A 21,990-nucleotide genomic window follows, 5' to 3' on the forward strand; every position below is an offset into this window, starting at 1 on the left:
ATCACTGACTGTGGAAACTCTAAACTGGACCTCATGCAACTTGGATTTTGTGCCTCTCTACCCTTCTTTCAGACCCCGGGACCTTGATTTTTAAATGAAATGCAAAATTTACTTTCATCCAAAAAGAGGAATTTGGACCACTGAGCAACAGACCTTTTTCTCCTTTTTCTCCTTTCGCCCAGGTAAGACACCTCTGTAGTTGTCTCTGGTTCAGGAGTGGCTTGACACAAGGAGTGTGACAGTTTTTAGCACATGTCCTGGATATGTCTGTGTGTGTGGTGTCTCTTGAAGAAGCACTGACACCAGCCATAGTCCACTACTTGTGAATCTCCCCCAAATTCTTGAGTGGCATTTTCTTCACAATCCTCTTAAGGCTGTTACTTGTGCACCTTATTCTACCACACTTTTCCCTTCCACTCAACTTTCCATGGCTTGGATACAGCACTCTGTGACCAGCCAGCTTCTTTAGCAATGGCCCTTTGTGACTTACCCTCCTTGTGGAGGGTGTCAATGACTGTCTTCTGGACAACTGTCAGGTCAGCAGTCTTCCCCATGATTGTGTAACCTTCTGAACCAGACTGAGAGACCATTTAAAGGCTCAATAAACTTTTACAGGTGTTTTTTGTGTTTTGCATAATAACGATCGGTTTTGACCTACCTATCGGTTAGGCGTCCATCGGTTCAATTTTAAAGCAAGTGCTTTTTTTTTTACAAAAGGATAACTGACCGATGGGGCCCACACACGATTGGTTTGGACCGATGAAACGGTCCTTCAGTCCGTTTTCATCGGTTTTGACGGATCGTGTGTACGCGGCCTAAGAGGATATAACCATGTCAATGGTGCAGCAGAAAACATGTAGCACAGTGATGAAGGTGTGTGGTTCAGGCAGTAAGCAAAGGAAGGATTGGGGGCAGGAACAAATAAATCCATCTGTTTATTTTTCTCATTAGCAATCAACAGAAATAAAATTAAGATTTCTTAATATGTACAACTGACACACGCAAAGGATTGCAGGAGAGTCCTACTACCTAACTGCCAGGTATGGGTGACCATGTCAGTGTCTCTTGTGTCTGCGCCATCCCTATCATATCGGCAGCAGTGAGGCCGCCTTATGGGATCGCCAGACTGATTTGTCTTGCGGCCCAGTCCACCTCATAAGACTTGCGCTACACTAAAAGTGTAGCGCAAGCCGGCGGGGACACTTTTCATGTTGCCCCCCTGAAAAGTGCTGCCCTAGGCCTGGGCCTTGTTGGCCTAGGCAAAGATAAAGGCATTGCCTAAATGATCAGACCAACTCTGATTTGAATGAAAATTGGCTATAGTGGACATTTATTGACAACCAATGTAAAACATTCCTTCAAACAGAAACATAAAGATAAACAATAATCATCAAAGTTGTAGATCTTTGAAGGGACTGAAGGACCAACCATCATTTCTATATCCGAGGAACACTTAAAGGTCCCCAGCCGCAAGACACTGGCTCGGGGACAAACACACTTTCCTCAGATATCTCTATGTCACAGTTAACCCAACATTAACTGGACATTCTCCATAGGACGCCATGCCATAGATGGGTCACTAGTAGGTGATATTAGTGTTAATCATAACCACCTCCAAGGATCCCAACCGTCTGGCCACTATGGCCACCAAGGTCCAAAAAGGATCCGAATTCAAAAAACACAGAGTGGAAGGGTGGGAAGTTTCTCCTGCACTTTCTTATTTCTTCACTGCTGAAAGTTATCTCGTTCCCACCTATACCTCTTAAAAGCCCCTCCTGGATTATCTAATTCACCAGTCCTGGTCAGTGCCTAGTTCCTGCTTCTTACATTACCCTATCTCTCCATTGCTTCCCCTGTTTACCCCGTCATGTCAGCCCCATGCCCATTTTTTTTGTGCTTCGGGCCTATCTTTCTAATGAAATGAGAATAACTGAGACACACTATCCCTCGAATGCTGTCAAACACACTAACTCTACGGGTATTTGCCAGTTTCAGATTGCTCTTCAGAGATACAATATCTAAATATACAGTCCTTTACAGTGCCTTGAAAATGTATTTTTATTCCTTTAAATTTTCCACATTTTGTCATGGTAAAACCAAAAACGTAAATGTATTTTATTGGGATTTTATGTGATAGACCAAAACAAATTGGCATTAAATTGTGAAGTGGAACCAATTTCCTTCAGAAGTCACTCAATTAGTAAATAGAGTCCACCTGTGTGTAATTTAAACTCAGTATAAATACAGCTGTTCTGTGATGCCCTTAGAGATTTGTTAGAAAACCTTAGTAAACAAACAGCATCATGAAGGCCAATTAACAAACCAGACTGGTCAGGGATAAAGTTCTGGAGAAGTCAAAAGCAGAGTTAGGGTATAAAAAATATCCCAAGCTTTGAACATCCCATGGAGCACTGTTCAATCCATCATACGAAAATGGAAAGAGTATGGCACAACTGCAACCTTCCAATACCTGGCCGTCCACCTAAACTGACAGGCCGGGCAAAGAAATCATTAATCAGAGAAACAGCCAAGAGGCCCATGGTAACTCTGGAAGAGCTGCAGAGATCCAGCTCAGGTGGGAGAATCTGTCCACAGGACAACTATTAGTCATGCACTTCACAAATCTGGCCTTTATGGAAGAGTGGCAAGAAGAAAGCCATTGTTGAAAGAAAGCCATAAGAAGTCCTATTTGAAGTTTGCAAGAAGCTATGTGGGGGACACAGCAAACATGTGGATGAAGTCGCTCTAACTTTTTTGGCCTAAAAGCAAAACGCTATGTATGGTGGAAAACTAACAATGCACATCACCCTCAACATGCCATCCCCACTGTGAAACTTGGTGGTGATAGCATCATGCTGTGGGGACAGGGAAGCTGGTCAGAGTTAATGGGAAGATGGATGGAGCCAAATACAGGGCAATCTTAAGGCCGTACCCATGATCGGATTTTCCAATGGGAATTGTGTGATGGCTTTTGTTGGAAAATCCGACCGTTTGTATGCTCCATCGGACAATTGTTGTCGGATAGCATGTTGGATAGCATGCTTTAAAATTTTCCAACAACAAATGTGTGCTGTCGGATTATCCGATCGTGCATACAGAAGTCTTTTGGAAAAAATCCAAAGTACAAACACACATGATCAGAAGCAATGCTAACCATAAGGCTTCGTAAACAGAGGACAACGGTCTGATTGACCGTTTTCATCGGTCAAAACCGATCGTGTGTGGGCCCCATAGGTTATTTAACCATCGGTTAAAAAAAAATCCAACTTGCTTTAAATTTAAGCGATGGATTCCTAACCGATGGGAAAAAAACGATCGTTAGTAAGCACAACCATCGGTTAAAAATCCACACATGCTCAGAATCAAGTCGACGCATGCTTGGAAGCATTGAACTTCGTTTTTTTCAGCACGTCGTTGTGTTTACGTCACCGCGTTCTGACACGATCGTTTTTTTAACCGATGGTGTGTAGGTGCGACGGACCATCAGTCAGCTTCATCGGTTAACCGATGAAAACGGTCCATCGGCCCGTTCTCATCGGATGGACCGATCGTGTGTACGTGGCATAACACAACATTAGCAGAAGTTGCCCAAAGGGTGGAGCTAAAGAGCTGGAAAAATATGTAGCAGTTTGTATGCAAGACAAGTTCATGGCCAATGCCCTTCGGACAAACAATTTGTCCAATGAAAATCCGATCGTGTGTATGAGGCTTACGAAGAAAACCTGTTAGAGTCTGCAAAAGACTTGAGACTGGGGCGGAGGTTCACCTTCCAGCAGGGCAACGACACTAAACATACAGCCATAGCTACAATTGGAATGGTTTAGATCAAAGCATATTCATGTGTTAAAATGTCCCAGTCAAAATCCAGACCTAAATCCAAATGAGAATCTGTGGCAAGACTTGAAAACCTCGTTTCTTAGACGCTCTCCATTCAATCTGATTTCTCTTAATTAGATGTGCAAAGCTGGTAGAGACATACCCAAAAAGACTTGCAGCTGTAATTGCAGGGTATGTTGGTTCTACAAAGTATTGACTCAGGGGGGCTGAATACAAATGCACTCCACACTTTTCACATATTTATTTGTAATATTTTGAACAAAATTCTGAAACTTATACAGAGAATTGAGGAACAACTGTCAGGCCCCGTACACACGACCGAGTTTCTCGGCAGAATTCAGCCAGAAACTCGATCTGAGCTGAATTCTGCCGAGAAACCCGGCGTGTGTACACTTTCGACCGAGGAAGCCAACGAGTTCCTCGTCGAGCCAAATAGAGAACATGTTCTCTATTTCCTCGGACGTGTGTACGGGGCCTAAGAGAGATATGACATAAAACTGAATGACATAAATCTCTGGAATATATGGATCAGATTTGATCAATATACACCACTTAAAAAATAACAAAGTAGAAGATGTTTAAATGAAGTAGAAAAGAAAATCAAGAAAAAGAATGAGACCTGTAATCAGATGGGGCACTGAATTCTCCCAGCTCTATAATTCTTGCAATTTATCCTCTTTCCTTTATAGTATCTTACATGTAAAACCCCAAAAATGTATGTTAATGAATGTTGATTGTATGTTTTGTGTGCTTCTCAGATGTGCTAAAGATGAATTTGTGTGTCAAGGATGGGATATGTCTACACCACATGACTACGGTAAGTGTGTTTTTTATAAAGTATTTTTTTTACTTTCTTAAAGGTATCTGTGTGATATTACACCAAAGGCAAATGGAAATATAAGAATGAACCAATTCATTTTTTAAGCAAGGACTCACAAATACATTCAGACAATCCTTGCCATTCTGAGTAATTAATTAAGTAAGTAAGTCGGGCAGGCTCGGCTACTCTCGCGCTCACGTCCTGTACGTCCAGGACGTAAGCGCGAGAGGAGCCGAGCCTGCCCGATTATACACGAGTGTACTGCGCTCGGTATATGCCGGCGCAGTGTTCAAACTCGGCGCGGGAAAGCGGGTATCGGCGTATATTGCGCACCCATGATTTTGCCCTGATTTTCAGGGCAAAAAAGTGTGTGGTATACGCCGATAATTACGGTAAGTAATAATTAAAAAATGTATATTTTAATGATAGTAAAGACAAACTTAACATTACTGCCATATATGTTTAAAAAGAAGGTTTTAAAAACATATTGAATTACCCAACATATTGCAACATTTATAAAAAGCTGCTTTTGCTGCAATACTCACCTTTGATCCTATGCTGCGCCTCATAGAAAGTTCTCTCCTAGGGGCTGATCCTCTTCTGGATCATTCAACCCACTATCAGTGAGGACCTTATGTCATGGTCCCTTGGGGTGCGTCTACACAGCCTGGGATTACGGTACTGCAGTACAGGACAATCACACAAATCATTTTCAAAGTAAACGTTTGTACTGCAGTTAGGACTGCCCACCACTGCTGCTGGACCAATGACATTAGCAGACCATTTACATGACTGCTTGGGAATACGGAACTTTCCAGTGCTTTTTTTAATAAAGTAGGTGCTGGAGGGAAGTTGAAGCAGGGGCTTATGGAAGGTAAATGTCGGCTTTGACGCCTCGTACACACGACTGTTTTCCTCGACAGAATCCATCAAGAAACTTGGTGACAGGGCTTTTTTGCCGAGGAAACCGGTCATGTGTGTATGTTTTTCATCAAGGAAACTGTCAAGGAACTTGATGAAAAAAAAAAGAGAACAAGTTCTCTTTTTCCTCGACGGGAGTCTCAATTTCCTCGTCGTGTTCCTCCTCGGGCTGGTTTTTGACGAGAAACACACGTTTGTGTGTATGCTAAGAAACCCACGCATGCTCAGAATAAAGTATGAGACGGGAGCGCACCTTCGGTAAAAGTAGCGTTTGTAATGGAGATAGCACATTTGTCACGCTGTAACAGTCTGAAAAGTGCAAATTGTCTCTTACCAAACCTTTACTTAACACGCAGTAACATGAGATTAGCAAAAGCAGCCCCAAGGGTTGTGCCAGTGAAATCGAACTTCCCCTGCCGTTGTATGTGTTGTACGTCACCGCGTTTGAGAACGAGGAGATTTGGTCTTGACCGTGTGTTTGCAAAGAAAGCTTGTCGAGTTCCTCGACAAGCCTAACACGGAACTCGTTGAGGAAAACGATGTGTCTTTTCCGACAAGTTCCTTGGTCGTGTGTACGAGGCCTGATACATGACAAAGAATTTCCAGAGTTCTATAGGTTAGCTAAACCTTCTACTGAAACATCTGATAAGGGGTGAGTCAGTGCTCTGCCTTATTCAGTTCTGCTTGTAAATATTACGTTGAGCCCTGTAAGGTAGCCCATAGACAGTGTAAATTTCTTTCTCCCAACCACGGGTTGCAGGAAAGAAACTTGCACAATTCCCCCATCAGCACAGACAGTGCTGACAGGGGAATCCCTCCTGCCGATCAATTGTCTTCTCCTGTCCATCCCCAGCGGGAGAAGACAGTTATTATCCATAGTGGCTATAGAAACTGCTTGCGATAATCGTAGGCAATTCTGGCAGGCTGGTTGTACACAAGTTGCTGCTGAAGCGGCCGAGATTCGAACTGTGGATGGCTGGCCTTAATGGCATGCCTTTTAGTAAAGAGAGCCTTTCAAGGACATATAATATTTTCTCAAAAAATATTTTAATCTGTATTTTTGTAGCCAGTACCCTTTCTACAGTTTGAATGCTTAGTTCTTTTTCCCTTATATAAATGTGTAGCACCCTTTACCATAGGTAGGTGCTAGATGTGTAGTGTTTAAAGTTCGGTCGGCGCAGGTATGTTTAAACCTTATCTAGTGCTGTGAGCTAGTTTGTTTTTGATCTGGGGCAGGGAGTGGTTAGTGTAGCAGTGGGTGTGACTGACATGTGCTTTCAGCTCATGGGCACCTCCCCTTCTTTCAGTGAGAATGTTCTGGAAGAGGGGCAGGGCTGAAAGTTGGAGTGGCATGGAGTCCATGTGAGGAGCCTGACCAATCCCCAACTAGGATTGGCAGGGGGTAGGCCTCCTACATATACTCACAGTCAGCCTGCTGTGGGGGGAGTTGTCAGCTGGGTGAATTGAAAGATGAAGTGCTAGACTGCGTGCTAGAGATGCATTTCCATCTGGGGGGGGGGGGATTGGATCCGGTGGAGGAGCTCGGGAGCTGGGAGGGAGCCTCTCCTTACATGGAACAGGAGCTGGAGGAGCAGTTGGTTCGCACCGTCCGGGTAAATCTTTTAAGAAGGAAAGGCGTCGTTGAGTGAGGCACAGCATGCCAGGGGAGCTGGGTGCAGAGCCAGAGGAGAGATTGTGGGGTTTTGTGTCAAGTTGCTGCAGTCTGAGGACTCAGGATTTGCAAGTTGGGCTTGCTGGAATTAGTAGTCCAACGTCAAGTATGCTTTATTAACTAAATGTTCAGGGCCTTCAAAAAGGGGTACTGCAGGCCCCTGGCCCATTAATCAGCAAGTACATTTTCAGCTAGGAATTATTCAGAGTGAGGACTAGTCTGCTCAAGATGGTGGGACAGGATGTCTAATGCTGTGACAGGGAAGTGTTGTGCAGGTGGTGAAGAGTCCTGGAGGTAGAAGTCTGCAGGGAGAAGTGCAGAGGTGGGAGAAGTTCTAAGGTGAAAACATCTGTCAAGATTAGAAGTCTGCCATTTTTGTTCTATGAAGATAATGAGTAACTATTTGCCAAAGTGAAGCCGGATCAGCTCCAGCATGGGCATCCCATATCCCTTTCCCTAACCAAGTACAATCCCCTAAGACCCCATTCACACCTGAGCGACAAAACGCCCGACGCCGGACGCTTCTGTCGCTCGAGGGGAGAATTCCCATTGCTGTCTATGGAGATGGTTCACATCTCATAGACGCCGAACGCCTGTCGCCTGAAAAATGTCCCGGACCCTTTTTTTCAGGCGACATAGGCGTTTTCCCATTGACAGCAATGGGAAGACTTTGAGAGAAAAAAAAAAAAACGTGAAAGTTTTGTACTCGCGGCAAAATACGCCGCTACACGCGAACGTGGCTGTCGCTCAGATGTGAATGCAGCCTAAATAAAACAACAAAAAAAGCAAAATACTTTTCATTGTCTACAAGTGTGACGTATGAATATCTGCCAGCAGGGTGAATTTGCATGGCTGTTAGTAACTAGTAGCAACCATTGGCGTGCACACATGGTATTTCAAGTGTGCCTAGGCACACCCTGATCACCCCATGCAGTGCAGATTCACCCTACTGCCCTGCCCCCCCCTCCCCAGCACTGCCAGCTTCCGATCTTTTCTCCTGCTGGCTACTGCTGCAGGCACACACAGAGGGATGTTTTAGAATGAGTGGGGTAAGGGGCATGTACATATGTCATTTACCAGCCCCTTCCCTTTCTGAATGAACACAGTGAGTGATTGTGATTGGTACTGTTTGTTTGTCTTTGGAGTGCAATAGGCTGCTCACACCTATGGTGGCAACACATGCATTTATACTGAATATTTTTAATTATGTTTAACCACTTAACGACCGCCGCATGTACATATACGTCCACAGAATGGCACGTACAGGCAGATGGGCGTACATGTACGTCCCTGCCTTTCCGGGGGTCGGGGTCCGATCGGGACCCCCCCGGTACATGCGACGGTTGGAAATCGCGTGGGAGCAATCCGGGATGAGGGCGCGGCTATTCGTTTCTAGCCGCCCCCTTGTGATCACTCCCCAGAGCTGAAGAACGGGGAGAGCCGTAAGTAAACACGCAACTAACAAACTGCAACTATCATTTTCACAATAAACAATGCAATTTAAATGCATTTTTTGCTGTGAAAATTACAATGGTCCCAAAAATGTGTCAAAATTGTCCAAAATGTCCGCCATAATGTCGCAGTCACAAAAAAAAAAAAAATCGCTGATCGCCGCCATTAGTAGTAAAACATTTTATAAAAATGCAATAAAACTATCCCCTATTTTGTAAACGCTATAAATTTTGCGCAAACCAATCGATAAACGCTTATTGCAATTTTTTTTACCAAAAATAGGTAGAAGAATACGTATCGGCCTAAACTGAGGGAAAAAAAATGTTATATATGTTTTTAGGGGTGTATTTATTATAGCAAAAAGTAAAAAATATTGTTTTTTTTTCAAAATTGTCGCTCTATTTTTGTTTATAGCGCAAACAATAAAAACCGCAGAGGTGATCAAATACCACAAAAAGAAAGCTCTATTTGTGGGAAAAAAAGGACGTCAATTTTGTTTGGGAGCCACGTCGCACGACCGCGCAATTGTCTGTTAAAGCGACGCAGTGCCGAATCGCAAAACCTGGCCTGGACCTTTAGCTGCATTTTGGTCCGGGGCTTAAGTGGTTAAAGAGAAGATAAATAATCGAAAAGCTCTAACGCTAATAATCTTGCTTACACCACAAATGCAGGTCCTGTCTTGGGTGATATAATATATTATCCATATGCAAGTGAATAGTAAACCATTATTGAATATTTTCCTTTAAAATGGACTTCACACACCGCTGGTTTACTTTAATACTATCTGTAACTTAAAACACATTTCTAACCCATCAATCTGAAAAGAACAGCTTACCAATGTATTTAATGTAATTGGATTAACATATAGATGATTAATAGATCCTGATAAGGTTTCTGCTGTGAGCAGCAAGAAAAAAAGTGCAATGAAAAGTAGACATAGAAGTCCATGTAGAAAGGATAAGAAGAGATGGTAATTTATAATGGTCCAGGGAGCACTGAGGGGTTATGGAGAGATAAGAACAATACAATGTGCAGCTTAAACTGGAAAAAAATAAATAAACATTTTTCCGTTTGCTGAATAGCACAAAGAGGGGAATGGAAAATGTAAGTAGAAAGAGAGAAATCTTAGAGAGAAGGAAATACTAATGTATTACTAGGCAACGGTAATGAATTGGGTAATTGCCTTTCATTGTACAAGCCACTTGACTTTTCGCACACTCTGTGTACGTGCTAGTAGGTGCCAAGAATTATGTTACCATGAAAATCATCCAAACATAAGAGTGGTGCCAATAAAAACAGCTCCAGTACTGTTTTGGTGCTTCTCTTTTTTATTACCAGAAATAGTGCCATGTACAAACTGATTTTTTATTTTTTTTTAACCTACTATGTGCTGTTAAATTTTCAGCCAGCGACATAATGATATATGATCAGACTCTATAACAAAGTCATACCCTGCATTTCCTGACTTAAAGTGGAGTTCCACCCATAAATATAACATTACATCATTAGTTTTAAAAAAATGTCATTAGTCCTTTACGAATTTTTTTTTTTTTTTTTAAGATGCCTTCAAAGTGTTGTTGCTAGGCAGAATAGTTAATCTTCCCACTTCCTGCACCTAGGTGCTTAATGCACCGCACAGACTCCTGGGAATGTAGTGGGTGTAACTTTCCAGGAGTCTGTGCACTCCCCAGTCTCAAAGAATCATGTGACTTGGACAGCACAGGTGCTGAAACCTGATCTGACACTGCTTGTGCAGCACTGAGCATGTGCGAGATCTGCAAGGCTGAAATCCAGGAAGTCATACAGTCTGGCTTCATGATGCCCACACTTAAGATGGCCCCAGTCAATTTCTATTCTATAAAGAGTCTAAATGCTGTAAGAACCTAACAAAACGGACCTTAGTTTACAGACTAACTTTAATAGAATACATTAAGCTTGTGTATTACAGGGGTATTTATATTTAAAAAGTGAAATTGTGGCCGGAACTCCGCTTTAAAGAAAATTTGTGCTGATTAAAATACATAGACGTTTCTTATTTTTTTAAAATGTATTTGTATTATTGTTTAATGTGTGGATTTAATATGGGAAAAAAAATATGTCTGGTTCTAATTGCTGAAAGTGCAAAAAGAAAATGGCAGACAATTTGTGTGAAGTTCAGAAGTTTTTTTTTTATTGAAGTCTATTATAGTAATCAGCACTTTCAGCGCTAATGCATGCAAATATGCAGCCGCCCAGCACCAAGGCTTGGCCACCGATAGGCCGGATATTTGCATGCGCTCGGCGCCAAGAGGTTAAATGCATATTAACCACTTCCATACCGGGCCTATTTTGGCACTTCTTTCCTACATGCATAAATCATAATTTTTTTGTTAGAAAATTACTCAGAACCCCCAAACACTATATATGTTTTTTTAGCAGACACCCTAGGGAATAAAATTCCGGCCATTGCAACTTTTTATCTCGACAGTATTTGCGCAATAATTTTTCAAACGCCTTTTTTTGGGGAAAAAAACGGTTTTGTGAATTAAAAAATAACAAAACAGTAAAGTTAGCCCAATTGTTTTGTATAATGTGAAAGATGAAGTTACGCCAAGTAAATAGATACCTAACATGTCACGCTTTAAAATTGCGCACACTCATGGAATGGCGCCAAATGTCAGTACTTAAAAATCTCCATAGGCGTTGCTTATTTTTTTTTTACAAGTTACAAATTTAGAGTTACAGAGGAGGTCTAGTACTAGAATTGTTGCTGGCGCTCTAACGCACGCGGCGATACCTCACATGTGTGGTTTGAACGGCGTTTACATATGTGGGCGGGACTTACGTCCATCGGTTCGATTTTAAAGCAAGTTCTCTCATTTTTGTCCGAAGGACAACAGACCGATGGGCCGTACACACGGTCGGTTTGGACCGATGAAACTGGAGTTCAGGCCGTTTTCATCGGTTTGGACCGACCGTGTGTACGTGGCCTAAGAGATTGTCTGTCTGTCCATCATTCAAATATTTTGTATATTTGAAACTATTTCAAAGAGTACTTTTCTAATTATTCTACAGCCTAAAAATCATTATTAAAGCAGAACTTTACTGTCCCAATGTCAGAAACTGTGAATCAGATGGAGACAGAAAATGCAGTAAAAATCACATCTTTTAATATAATGGTAAAAATGGTACAAATGGTAAACATAGTCAAAACAGGGTACCAGGGTACGGTAGCCAAAGCAGGTAGTCAGAACAAGCCAATAAATCAGGGAGCCAGAGATCAGCGTAGTCAGAGGCAGCAGACAGGATCAGGAACCAGAATAGGCATCAACCAGGCAAGTCTTGAACAGGAACACAGCAGAGAGTATCCAGATATGTTTGACCAAGGGGAAGACATGAAAGAAATGAACCAGGCAGTTTAAATAGCCGGAAGGCGCTGGTTGGAGGCTGGACTGACGAGCAGGAAATGATCAAGAGGTGAGCCACTGTGGAACGATGAGTGATGCTAATTAACCAACAGCTGAGTAACCTGAACACTGAGAAGAGATGACTGAGAGCCCAGCATTGACACCCAATTAACTATTTTTTAATCCTTATGCTGCTAGCATTAGTAAATAGATAGGAAAGTAAATTATTTTACTTGTTTTCAACTTTGTTTTTAAATTTCTTCAGTTACTTCCTGGTTTCTTGCCTAGGCAAATGATGTCATACATCCCAGGGGTCTTCAGGTGTGGAGGCAGGGTTTTCTCAGCTAAGCACACATTTCTGCCTGCATGCCTGAGATAAGGCAGATTGATTCCAGGCAGTAAATGCTACATAAATCATCTGCCCTTACTCAAGATGGCCATGTGTTTTTCAAAATGATTTCTCAACAGTATGAAGCTCGAAAAAAATGGATGGATGGGCGAGTTTGCTTTGAATATCAAAAATGAATTAAATAGTGGTTTTGCTTTGTGGTGCTCAGCCCATTCACTTCAGTGGCACCCAACACACCTTTCAACAGACATGAACTGCATTGGTATATCTTTACATTTAAAGACGGTGTCTTGCTATGTCTTTTCATATTTACTCTAGTTTACACACACACTTGGGCCTTTCAAGAAAAACAAACAAAAAAAACACATGGGGGTTGATTTACTAAAACTGGAGAGTACAAAATCTGGTGCAGCTGTGCATGGTTGCCAATAAGCTACTAACTTTAGCTTGTTCAATTAAAGTGGATGTAAAACCACTCTCATCCTTTCTAAACTACTGCCATAGTGAGTATCTAAAAGGATATACATGCCTCCTGCATATGTTTCCTTACCTGTCAAATGTCTGTTATGAGACCCGAAAAACTACATATTCTGTGGGTGGGTCTGTTGTTCGGAGCTCTACACTCCCCTTGCCAACATGCATTTTCTCTTATTTATTTCTTACACTGACCCTCTGGGTTTGGGCCAGGACACCCTTAGACAATTGCAAACTCAATTAGCAGACTATTAGACTTCAATAGGAGGACAGCCATGCAGGGAAAGGCCTCCAGCAAGAAGCCACGTCTGCATGTGCAGGAATGCTGTCTCCTATGGCAACAGTCTTTAACATTTCCTAACACAGAGAGTAACAGTTCTTTCAGCTTCACTACAACTTCTCCTTGTATTTCTTCCATACACTGAGCTCCCGGTCTCTCACTAGACCCTCTAATTTACTGCCATTGAATCCCTTGAGCTCCTCCAATCTTCATGGTGGTATCTTCCTCAAGCGTCACCTCCGCTTCTCTGCTGGGTCCCTAGCTTGGTACTGTAATAGATCTCTATCAATCAACCAGGATAACTACTCCTGACAAGTAAATTTGTGAGGAGCTCCCTGCCTAAACTACAGGGTGCTACATCCTCCTCCTGCCCAAAAAACTACGTCTCAGGCCTTGTACACACGACCGATAAACTCGACGGGCGAAACACATTGTTTTCCTCGTCGAGTTCCTTGTTAGGCCCCATACACACGATAGAATCCATCCGCAGATAAATCCCAGCAAATGGGTTTCTGCGGATAGATTCTATGGTGTGTACACGCCAGCGGATCTCTTTCCGCGGAGAAATCTCCTCTGGGATGGATTCCAGCAGATCGAATATTTGTTGTGCTGCACAACGAATCCATCTGCTGGAATCCATTCCAACGGATGGATCCGCTCGTCTGTACAGACTTACCGGATCCATCCGTCCAAAGGGATTCCCCGCACGCGTCGTAATGATTTGACGCATGCGTGGAATTCCTTATATGACAGCGTCGCGCCCGTCGCCGCGTCATAATCGCGGCGACGGCGCGACACGTCATCGCCAGAGGATTTCCGCGCGGATTTCAATGGGATAGTGTGTACACTCCATCCCATCGAAATCAGCGGATATCTTTGAGAGGATTTATCCGTGGAAACGGTCCGCTGGACCGTATTCGCGGATAAATTCTCCCGTGTGTATGGGGCCTTAGGCTTGTCGAGGAACTCGACAAGCTTGCTTTGCGTACACACAGTCAAGCCAAAATCTCCTCGTTCTCAAACGCGGTGACATACAACACATACAACGCCAGGGGAAGTTCGATTCCACTGGCTAAACTCTTGGGGCTGCTTTTGCTAATCTCATGTGTTTGCGTGTTAAATAAAAGTTTGGTAAGAGAGGATTTGCACTTTTCAGTCTGTTACAGCTTTAAAATGTGTTATCTATATTACAAATGCTACTTTTACTCCCGTCTCATACTTTAATCTGAGCAAGCGCGGGTTTCTTAGCATACAGACGTTCGAGTTTCTCGTCGAAAACCAGTCCGTCGAGGAACTTGACGAGCCAATTTGGACTCCCGTCAAGGAAATAGAGAACTTGCTCTCTTTTTGGCTTGTCGAGTTTCTCGACAGTTTCCTCAACGAAAATGTACACACGACCAATTTCCTCTGCAAAAAAATATCTCCCAGCAAGGTTCTTGCTGGTTTTTGCCGAGAAACTCGGTCGTGTGTACGAGGCCTCAGGGTTTGCAGAAAAATCATTTTTTTCAGCCCTCAAGCCTTAGAGCAAATGTCTTGACAAAACCTGGGATGGGTGGGGAAAAACAGAGAAGGAATAACAAGTAACAGAGTATATGGCGTACCACATAAAATAAACATGGTGTTAGACACATGAGATAGTAGATCACACATGAACAGAAAATATCAAAAATAGTTGTACAATGTACAATTTTTAGCCAACATGGCTTCAGGTGGGCACTCTATGGCCCGGATTCACAAAGCACTTGCGCTGACGTATCTCGAGATACGCCGTGTAAGTGCAAATATGCGCCGTCGTATCTGTGCGCCGTGCCCACAAAACCAAGATACGCCTAAAAACAGGCTTCATACCACCGAGGTAACTTGCCTACGCCGGCGATCGAGTATAATTACAGACTCTCTTTTATATTCACCGTAATGACAAAGTGATTGAAGCCCCTTCGATAGAACCAATATTATTTGCATTAGTTCAATATAGACGTGCACACTGACATATTTTTTTTCGGAATTTACGTTTCGTCCTTCAACCACGACAAATTCTCCAACCGTCACTTTTGGTCAGACAGCCTAGCAGCCAGATGTGCCCAATCCCTGGCCTAGCAGCCTAGGCAATATGACACATGTCCACCCAGACAGCTGCCCAGGTGGCACAGAACATAGATCACCTGACTCCACCCAAATATATAGGTTCTCCAAGCAGGCCAAGGGATTCAAGAAAACCTGAAATACCCCAGATACCCATAACCTGAACTTGGGTTGCCATTCTCATATCTAGTACCACCAAGTACCCGGCCACCTAGTGGTAGAAGAGAAAAGTGCAACAAGGCAAAATTAGGGAGAAATCAATAGATCTCTATGAATAAACCAGGATAACTACTCCTGGCAGGTACATTTGTGAGGAGCTCCCTGCATAAACTACAGGGTGCTACATTTATATCTGCTAGTACATCTAGCATTCCCCTCCCCACAGACTCACAATGCTGCTGTCCAAATCTGCCTCCCTTTTCTCATTCATCCAGAGTGGAGGTACTCTAATATAGATTACTGTTACTGCCATAGGTGTGCGCAGCCTATTGCATTAGGGTGTGCACCTCAAAGCTCCAACACATATGCGTTTGTGACCGGCCTCTTTCTGCTCATCATCCTGAAACAATGGGGGAGGGGGAGCACACAGGGGCACCTAGGCAGCAGAACGAAGATGAACTGGGACAAGAGGGGTGGCATATATTGGTACCGATCCCCCTGTATCTTTCTCCTGTAGCAGCTGAATGTTGGCGTGAGGGAGAGGAGAAGCCTACTTTCAGCTGCTGCAGAAGAAAATACAGATCGGTTCTACTAATTTCCACCGCCCGCCACCTATCCTGTCCAGGTTTTGGGTTATTAAGTAAAGATAGTGGTTTACCCGTTACCTGCCCATGATTGACGGGTTGTCAATTCCAGGATTAGGGTGTGCCCAGGCACACCTGGCACACCCCTTGCGCACGCCTATGGTTACTGCCCAAATCACCAAGTGAAAACACAGGGGGGAAACACCTAAAAAAAAGAAAACTAATATAACCAAAACATATAATAAGTGATCTGCATAAAATACAATTTTTGGTTTGGGGTTTAATACTGCTTTAAAATGGTTGTAAACCCCCCAAAAAAAAAAAAAAAAAACCTTGCAAGTCAAAGGCAAAGGCATAGCATACTAGCTCATTATATATTACTTATCTCAGATCAAAGCCCCCTGCGGCGGTCCTGGTCTCCCCCTCAGGCCGCTGACATCTCTCCCGGCGCTTACTTCCGGGTATTGCGGCTCCAGCACTGTGATTGGCCGGAGCCGCGATGACGTCACCTATGAGCCATTGCTTCAGTTTGCCCCTGTGCGCACGTGCCGATGATATTGGCAAATGCAGGGGACAGGGGATATCTCCTAAACCGTGCAGGTTTAAGAGATGTCCTGGGTAGCTACAGGTAAGCCTTAATATAGGCTTACCGGTAGCATAAAGTGGTTGTAAAGGGTTTACAACCACTTTAAAGAGCTGTAATTGGGTGCTATGGATTGCTATACCTTTTACCTGTGCTTGCTTCCTACACCACTTACAAACCAATGTCAAAAGACTATTTTTTGCATTTTAGTAAAAGTTACAAAGAGTTCCAATCCAAGGAACACAAGTGCCTGACAGGAAAAAGTATTTTGTGTGTTTATTCAAGCTTATAACTGAAAGTGTGTTGACATTTCCCAGTAAATTATTAACTATATGAGCAAACATTGTATAAAGTCATCTGAAGAAATGGGGAGCTGCTAAAATGTATGTTCAGCACTTCATGTATGACAGCTCTGCAGCCCTGGATTATTAGGCAGTGTTGCTTAATCTGTTTTCAGACACATTTAGATGTTCACCATTTATCTCTTACTGACCCTAATGACAGAACACAATTTATTAGTGTCTAATTTGAGGTTTATGACACAACATCCGACAAATTTCCAAGAGACTAAAAGCAAGAAAGCACAGAGATTATGATTTAGATATTCATTGTTGCTGGAGATTGGGTTTTAATTAGTTTGTGAAATGCCTTTTCTGAAGTGAGCCTAGAACTACAGTATATCTGACAGATATGTGGACACTAAACTAACTAGCTTTAATATATTTCCCCTTTTCACCAAGTCAAGTGATATCTCATTCTGACATCCTCACTATCTAACCTCTTTTAACCTGCCTGGCGGTCTTCCCGAGTCTGACTCGGGGTTAGATTTTCCTGCTGCGAGCGGAAACCCCGAGTCAGACTCGGGCTTGCCTCGCTAGATCCACAGGCACAAATTACTTACCTTGTCCCTGGATCCAGCGATGCCACCGCGCTGTGTGAGCGAGTGGGACCTCGCTCGATTCACACAGTGCCTCCGTGTGACGCCGATCTCCGTTCCCTGCGACGTTACGACGCACGGGGACGGAGAACGGCGCCAAATTCAAAAAAGTAAACAAACACCTTACATACAGTATACTGTAATCTTATAGATTACAGTACTGTATGTAAAAAAAACATACCCCCCTTGTCCCTAGTGGTCTGTCCTGTGTCATGCATGTCATTTTATATAATAAAAACGTTTCTTTCTCCCTGCAAACTGTAGATTGTCCATAGCAACCAAAAGTGTCCCTTTATGTCAAAAATAGTTTTAGATCAGCTAAAAAACAGCGATAATAAATTATAATCACTTGCAGAATTGTGTGATAGCGATTTGTGGGGAAATTCGTCATAAAAAAAAAAAAATAATGACAGCAACAATTCTGCAACTGAGCAAATTTCAGTGATTTTGATTTAATTACATTATTGAATAATTTTTATTATAATTATATTATTATTTGTTATAATTATTTATAATTATTTATTATATTATAATTTATAATTTTGTTTTTAAAAAAATGTCATACCTGGGATGCCTATTAGAATCTTGTTTGGTCAGATTTAAGTGAGTTATTTATAAAAATTACAGACCTACAATATAAAACGCCAAATTTCCTTGCAAATAATGGTACCGCTTTTAGCATGTTTTTTCTGACAGAATCATACCGCCAGGGAGGTTAATGAGGTATGACTAACCCAAACCTGAGTGTAATGCCGCGTACACACGATCATTTTTCGGCATGAAAAAAACGTAGTTTTTAAAAAACGTCATTTAACCGCTTGCCGACCGCCGCATGTATATGTACGTCCACAGAATGGCACGTACAGGCATATGGGCGTACATGTACGTCCCTGCCTTTCCGCGGGTCAGGGGTCCGATCGGGACCCCCCCTGCTACATGCGGCGGTCGGATACCCGCGGGGAGCGATCCGGGACGACGGCGCGGCTATTCGTTTATAGCCGCTCCATCGCGATCGCTCCCCGGAGCTGAAGAATGGGGACAGCCGTATGTAAACACGGCTTCCCTGTGCTTCACTGTGGCGTCTGCATCGATCAAGTGATCCCTTTTATAGGGAGACTCGATCAATGACGTCACTCCTACAGCCACACCCCCCTACAGTTGTAAACACACACTAGGTGAACCCTAACTCCTACAGCGCCCCCTGCGGTTAACTCCCAAACTGCAACTGTCATTTTCACAATAAAAAATGCAATTTAAATGCATTTTTTGCTGTGAAAATGACAATGGTCCCAAAAATGTGTCAAAATTGTCCGAAGTGTCCGCCATAATGCTGCAGTCACGAAACAAATCGCTGATCGCCACCATTAGTAGTAAAAAAAAAAAAAAAAAAAAAAAATATCCCCTATTTTGTAAACGCTATAAATTTTGCGCAAACCAATCGATAAACGCTTATTGCGATTTTTTTTACCAAAAATAGGTAGAAGAATACGTATCGGCCTAAACTGAGGAAAAAAAAATGTATATATGTTTTTGGGGGATATTTATTACAGCAAAAAGTTAAAAATATTGCATTTTTTTCAAAATTGTCGCTCTATTTTTGTTTATAGCGCAAAAAATAAAAACCGCAGAGGTGATCAAATACCACCAAAAGAAAGCTCTATTTCTGGGAAAATAAGGATGTCAATTTTGTTTGGGAGCCACGTCACACGACCGCGCAATTGTCTGTTAAAGCAACGCAGTGCCAAATTGTAAAAACGCCTTTGGGCATTTAGCAGCATATTGGTCCGTGGCTTTTTCGGGTTGTAAAAAATGATCATGTGTGGGCTAAAATGACGTAAAAAACCTGCGCATGCTCAGAAGCAAGTTATGAGACGGGAGCGCTCGTTCTGTTAAAACTTCCGTTTATAATGGAGTAAGCACATTCATCACGCTGTAACAGACAGAAAAGCACAAATCGTCTTTTACTAACACGGAATCAGCTAAAGCAGCCCAAAGGCGAATGGAACTTCCCCTTTATAGTGCCGTCGTACGTGTTGTATGTCACCGCGCTTTGCTAGATAATTTTTTTAAAACGATGGTGTGTAGGCAACGTCGTTTTAATGATGAAGTTGGGAAAACTTCGTTTTTTGGACATGCTGAAAAACAACATTTTTTTTCATGCTGAAAAATGATCGTGTGTACACGGCATTAGGAATAGCAAGTGGTACTGAGCACAGTTCTACCCCTCTTTCTCCACAATTCTTAAGTCGGCAACAAAACAACCATATTCAGATCTGATGTCTGTGGGGAACAGACAGTATTGAGTTATAGCATCTTTGAAGAACACAGGCTCAGCATTATTAACCACTTACCCCCCGGACCATATTGCTGCCCAAAGACCAGAGTACTTTTTGCGATTCGGGACTGCGTCGCTTTAACAGACAATTGCGCGGTCGTGCGACGTGGCTCCCAAACAAAATTGGCGTCCTTTTTTTCCCACAAATAGAGCTTTCTTTTGGTGGTATTTGATCACCTCTGCGTTTTTTATTTTTTGCGCTATAAACAAAAATAGAACGACAATTTTGAAAAAAATGAATATTTTTTACTTTTTGCTGTAATAAATATCCCCCAAAAATATATAGAAAAACATTTTTTTTCCTCAGTTTAGGCCGATACGTATTCTTCTACATATTTTTCGTAAAAAAAAATCGCAATAAGCGTTTATTGATTGGTTTGCGCAAAAGTTATAGCGTTTACAAAATAGGGGGTATTTTTATGGCATTTTTATTAATATTTTTTTTACTAGTAATGGCGGCGATCAGCGATTTTTTTTTCGGTATTGCGACATTATGGCGGACACTTCGGACATTTTTGACACATTTTTGGGACCATTGGCATTTTTATAGCGATCAGTGCTATAAAAATGCATTAGATTACTATAAAAATGCCACTGGCAGTGAAGGGGTTAACACTAGGGGGCGGGGAAGGGGTTAAGTATGCCTGGGTGTGTTCTTACTGTGGGGGGGGGGGGGTGGCCTCACTAGGGGAAACACTGATTTTCTGTTCATACATTGTATGAACAGAAAATCAGCATTTCCCCCGCTGACAGGAACGAGAGCTGTGTGTTTACACACACAGCTCCCGTTCCCCGCTCTGTACCGAGCGATCGCGTGTGCCCGGCGGCGATCGCGCCCGCCGGGCACACGCACGGTAGTCGGGGGTGAGCGGGGGGCGCGCGCGCGCGCCTCCGGCGGCGCCCGTGCACCCCTAGTGGCGGCTAATAGGCAGGACGTCCATTTACGTGGTCTCGCCTAGGAGAGCCACCTTGTGGACGTATTTCGGCGGTGCAGCGACGGCAAGTGGTTAAACACCATTTAGCAGGATGTTTTTTAAAGCACTTGTTATCCTAAAGAAAAAAAAAGGATCATGTTCCTTTAAAGCATGAATAACAGCACAGTGCTTGTGCTTTGTAATTTGTCCCCTTATGTCACCTAAAATACCTGGCTGATCCTGCCTGGTTCTGCCCTCCCCCTTGTAAACTCCCTGGTTTATTATGGCTGCTGAGCCCTGACACCATGGTCAGTTTATGTGCCTCCGTCATCCGCAGCTCTCCTCCCTGCTCTCCCCATCCTCTCCCCCCTCCCTGCCTGTCAGCTCTGTGTGTGAGCTGTCCCTCCCATCCCCTTCTAGCACCGTTCTGAGCAGTATAACAATTACTACTATCAATCACTGCTAGCCCCTCTGCTAGGATAATATGTAGTATACAGTGTATGCCGTTTTTTTAAATTCTTCATATTTCCTCCTCATTGGCTTACCTCTAAATAGGCTATCCCACTTCAGCCCATCATGAACGCTGCTGCCAGACCTCCTGCTCTCTAACTCCCTTGTCACCTCCAAATTTAAAGTCCTGAGCTACTAGCCAGGTATTAAGAGTTACTTGCCACCAGTTGCCCCACCCAACCCCTGCCCCGCCCCTAATTACACCCCTAAACACGCCCTGATAAATTATCTCATGAAATTACACTGTTAAATGTTTTATTTAGAATTAAGTTGCAAAAATAAATATTAACAACTGTATCAGTGCTCATCAGTGACCATCAATGCGGCCTATATCCATGCCCATCAATGCAGCCTATCCATGCCCATCAATGCAGTCTATCAGTACCCATCAGTGCAGCATATCAGTGCAGCTTATCAGTGCCCATCAGTGCCGTCTCCTCAATGCTCATCTGCAGGGGCAAACTGACAACACTCAGGGCCCCTCGGACCAAATAAAGCAAGAGCCCCCTGTCAGGCCCTGCCCATGACCCACCCTTGACCCCACCCATACATTTCCACATTCAACAATAAACAAAATACAGGAAGTGAAGCAGGCAACTCTAATGGGACTTGGAGGGGGGTCTCTCTCTAACAGAGGCCCTCTCTGTGTCCATTAGAGAGTCAGTTAGAAAGTGTCCCCTCCAGGCCCCATTAGA

At 43.1% G+C, this 21,990-nt stretch overlaps 1 protein-coding gene across 1 annotated transcript in view; it reads left to right on the forward strand.

Moving 5' to 3' along the window:
- The window catches only part of LOC120945661, a 182,201-nt gene that overhangs the window by 62,971 nt on the left and 97,240 nt on the right, over positions 1-21,990 (forward strand). The window contains exon 2 of the mRNA XM_040359984.1: positions 4,596-4,654. Within this exon, the coding sequence (XP_040215918.1) occupies positions 4,596-4,654 (59 nt within the window). The remainder of the gene's footprint in view (positions 1-4,595; positions 4,655-21,990) is intronic.

This window comes from Rana temporaria, chromosome 7 (genome assembly GCF_905171775.1).
Source record: "Rana temporaria chromosome 7, aRanTem1.1, whole genome shotgun sequence".
In the NCBI taxonomy this organism is placed as follows: Eukaryota; Metazoa; Chordata; class Amphibia; order Anura; family Ranidae; genus Rana; species Rana temporaria.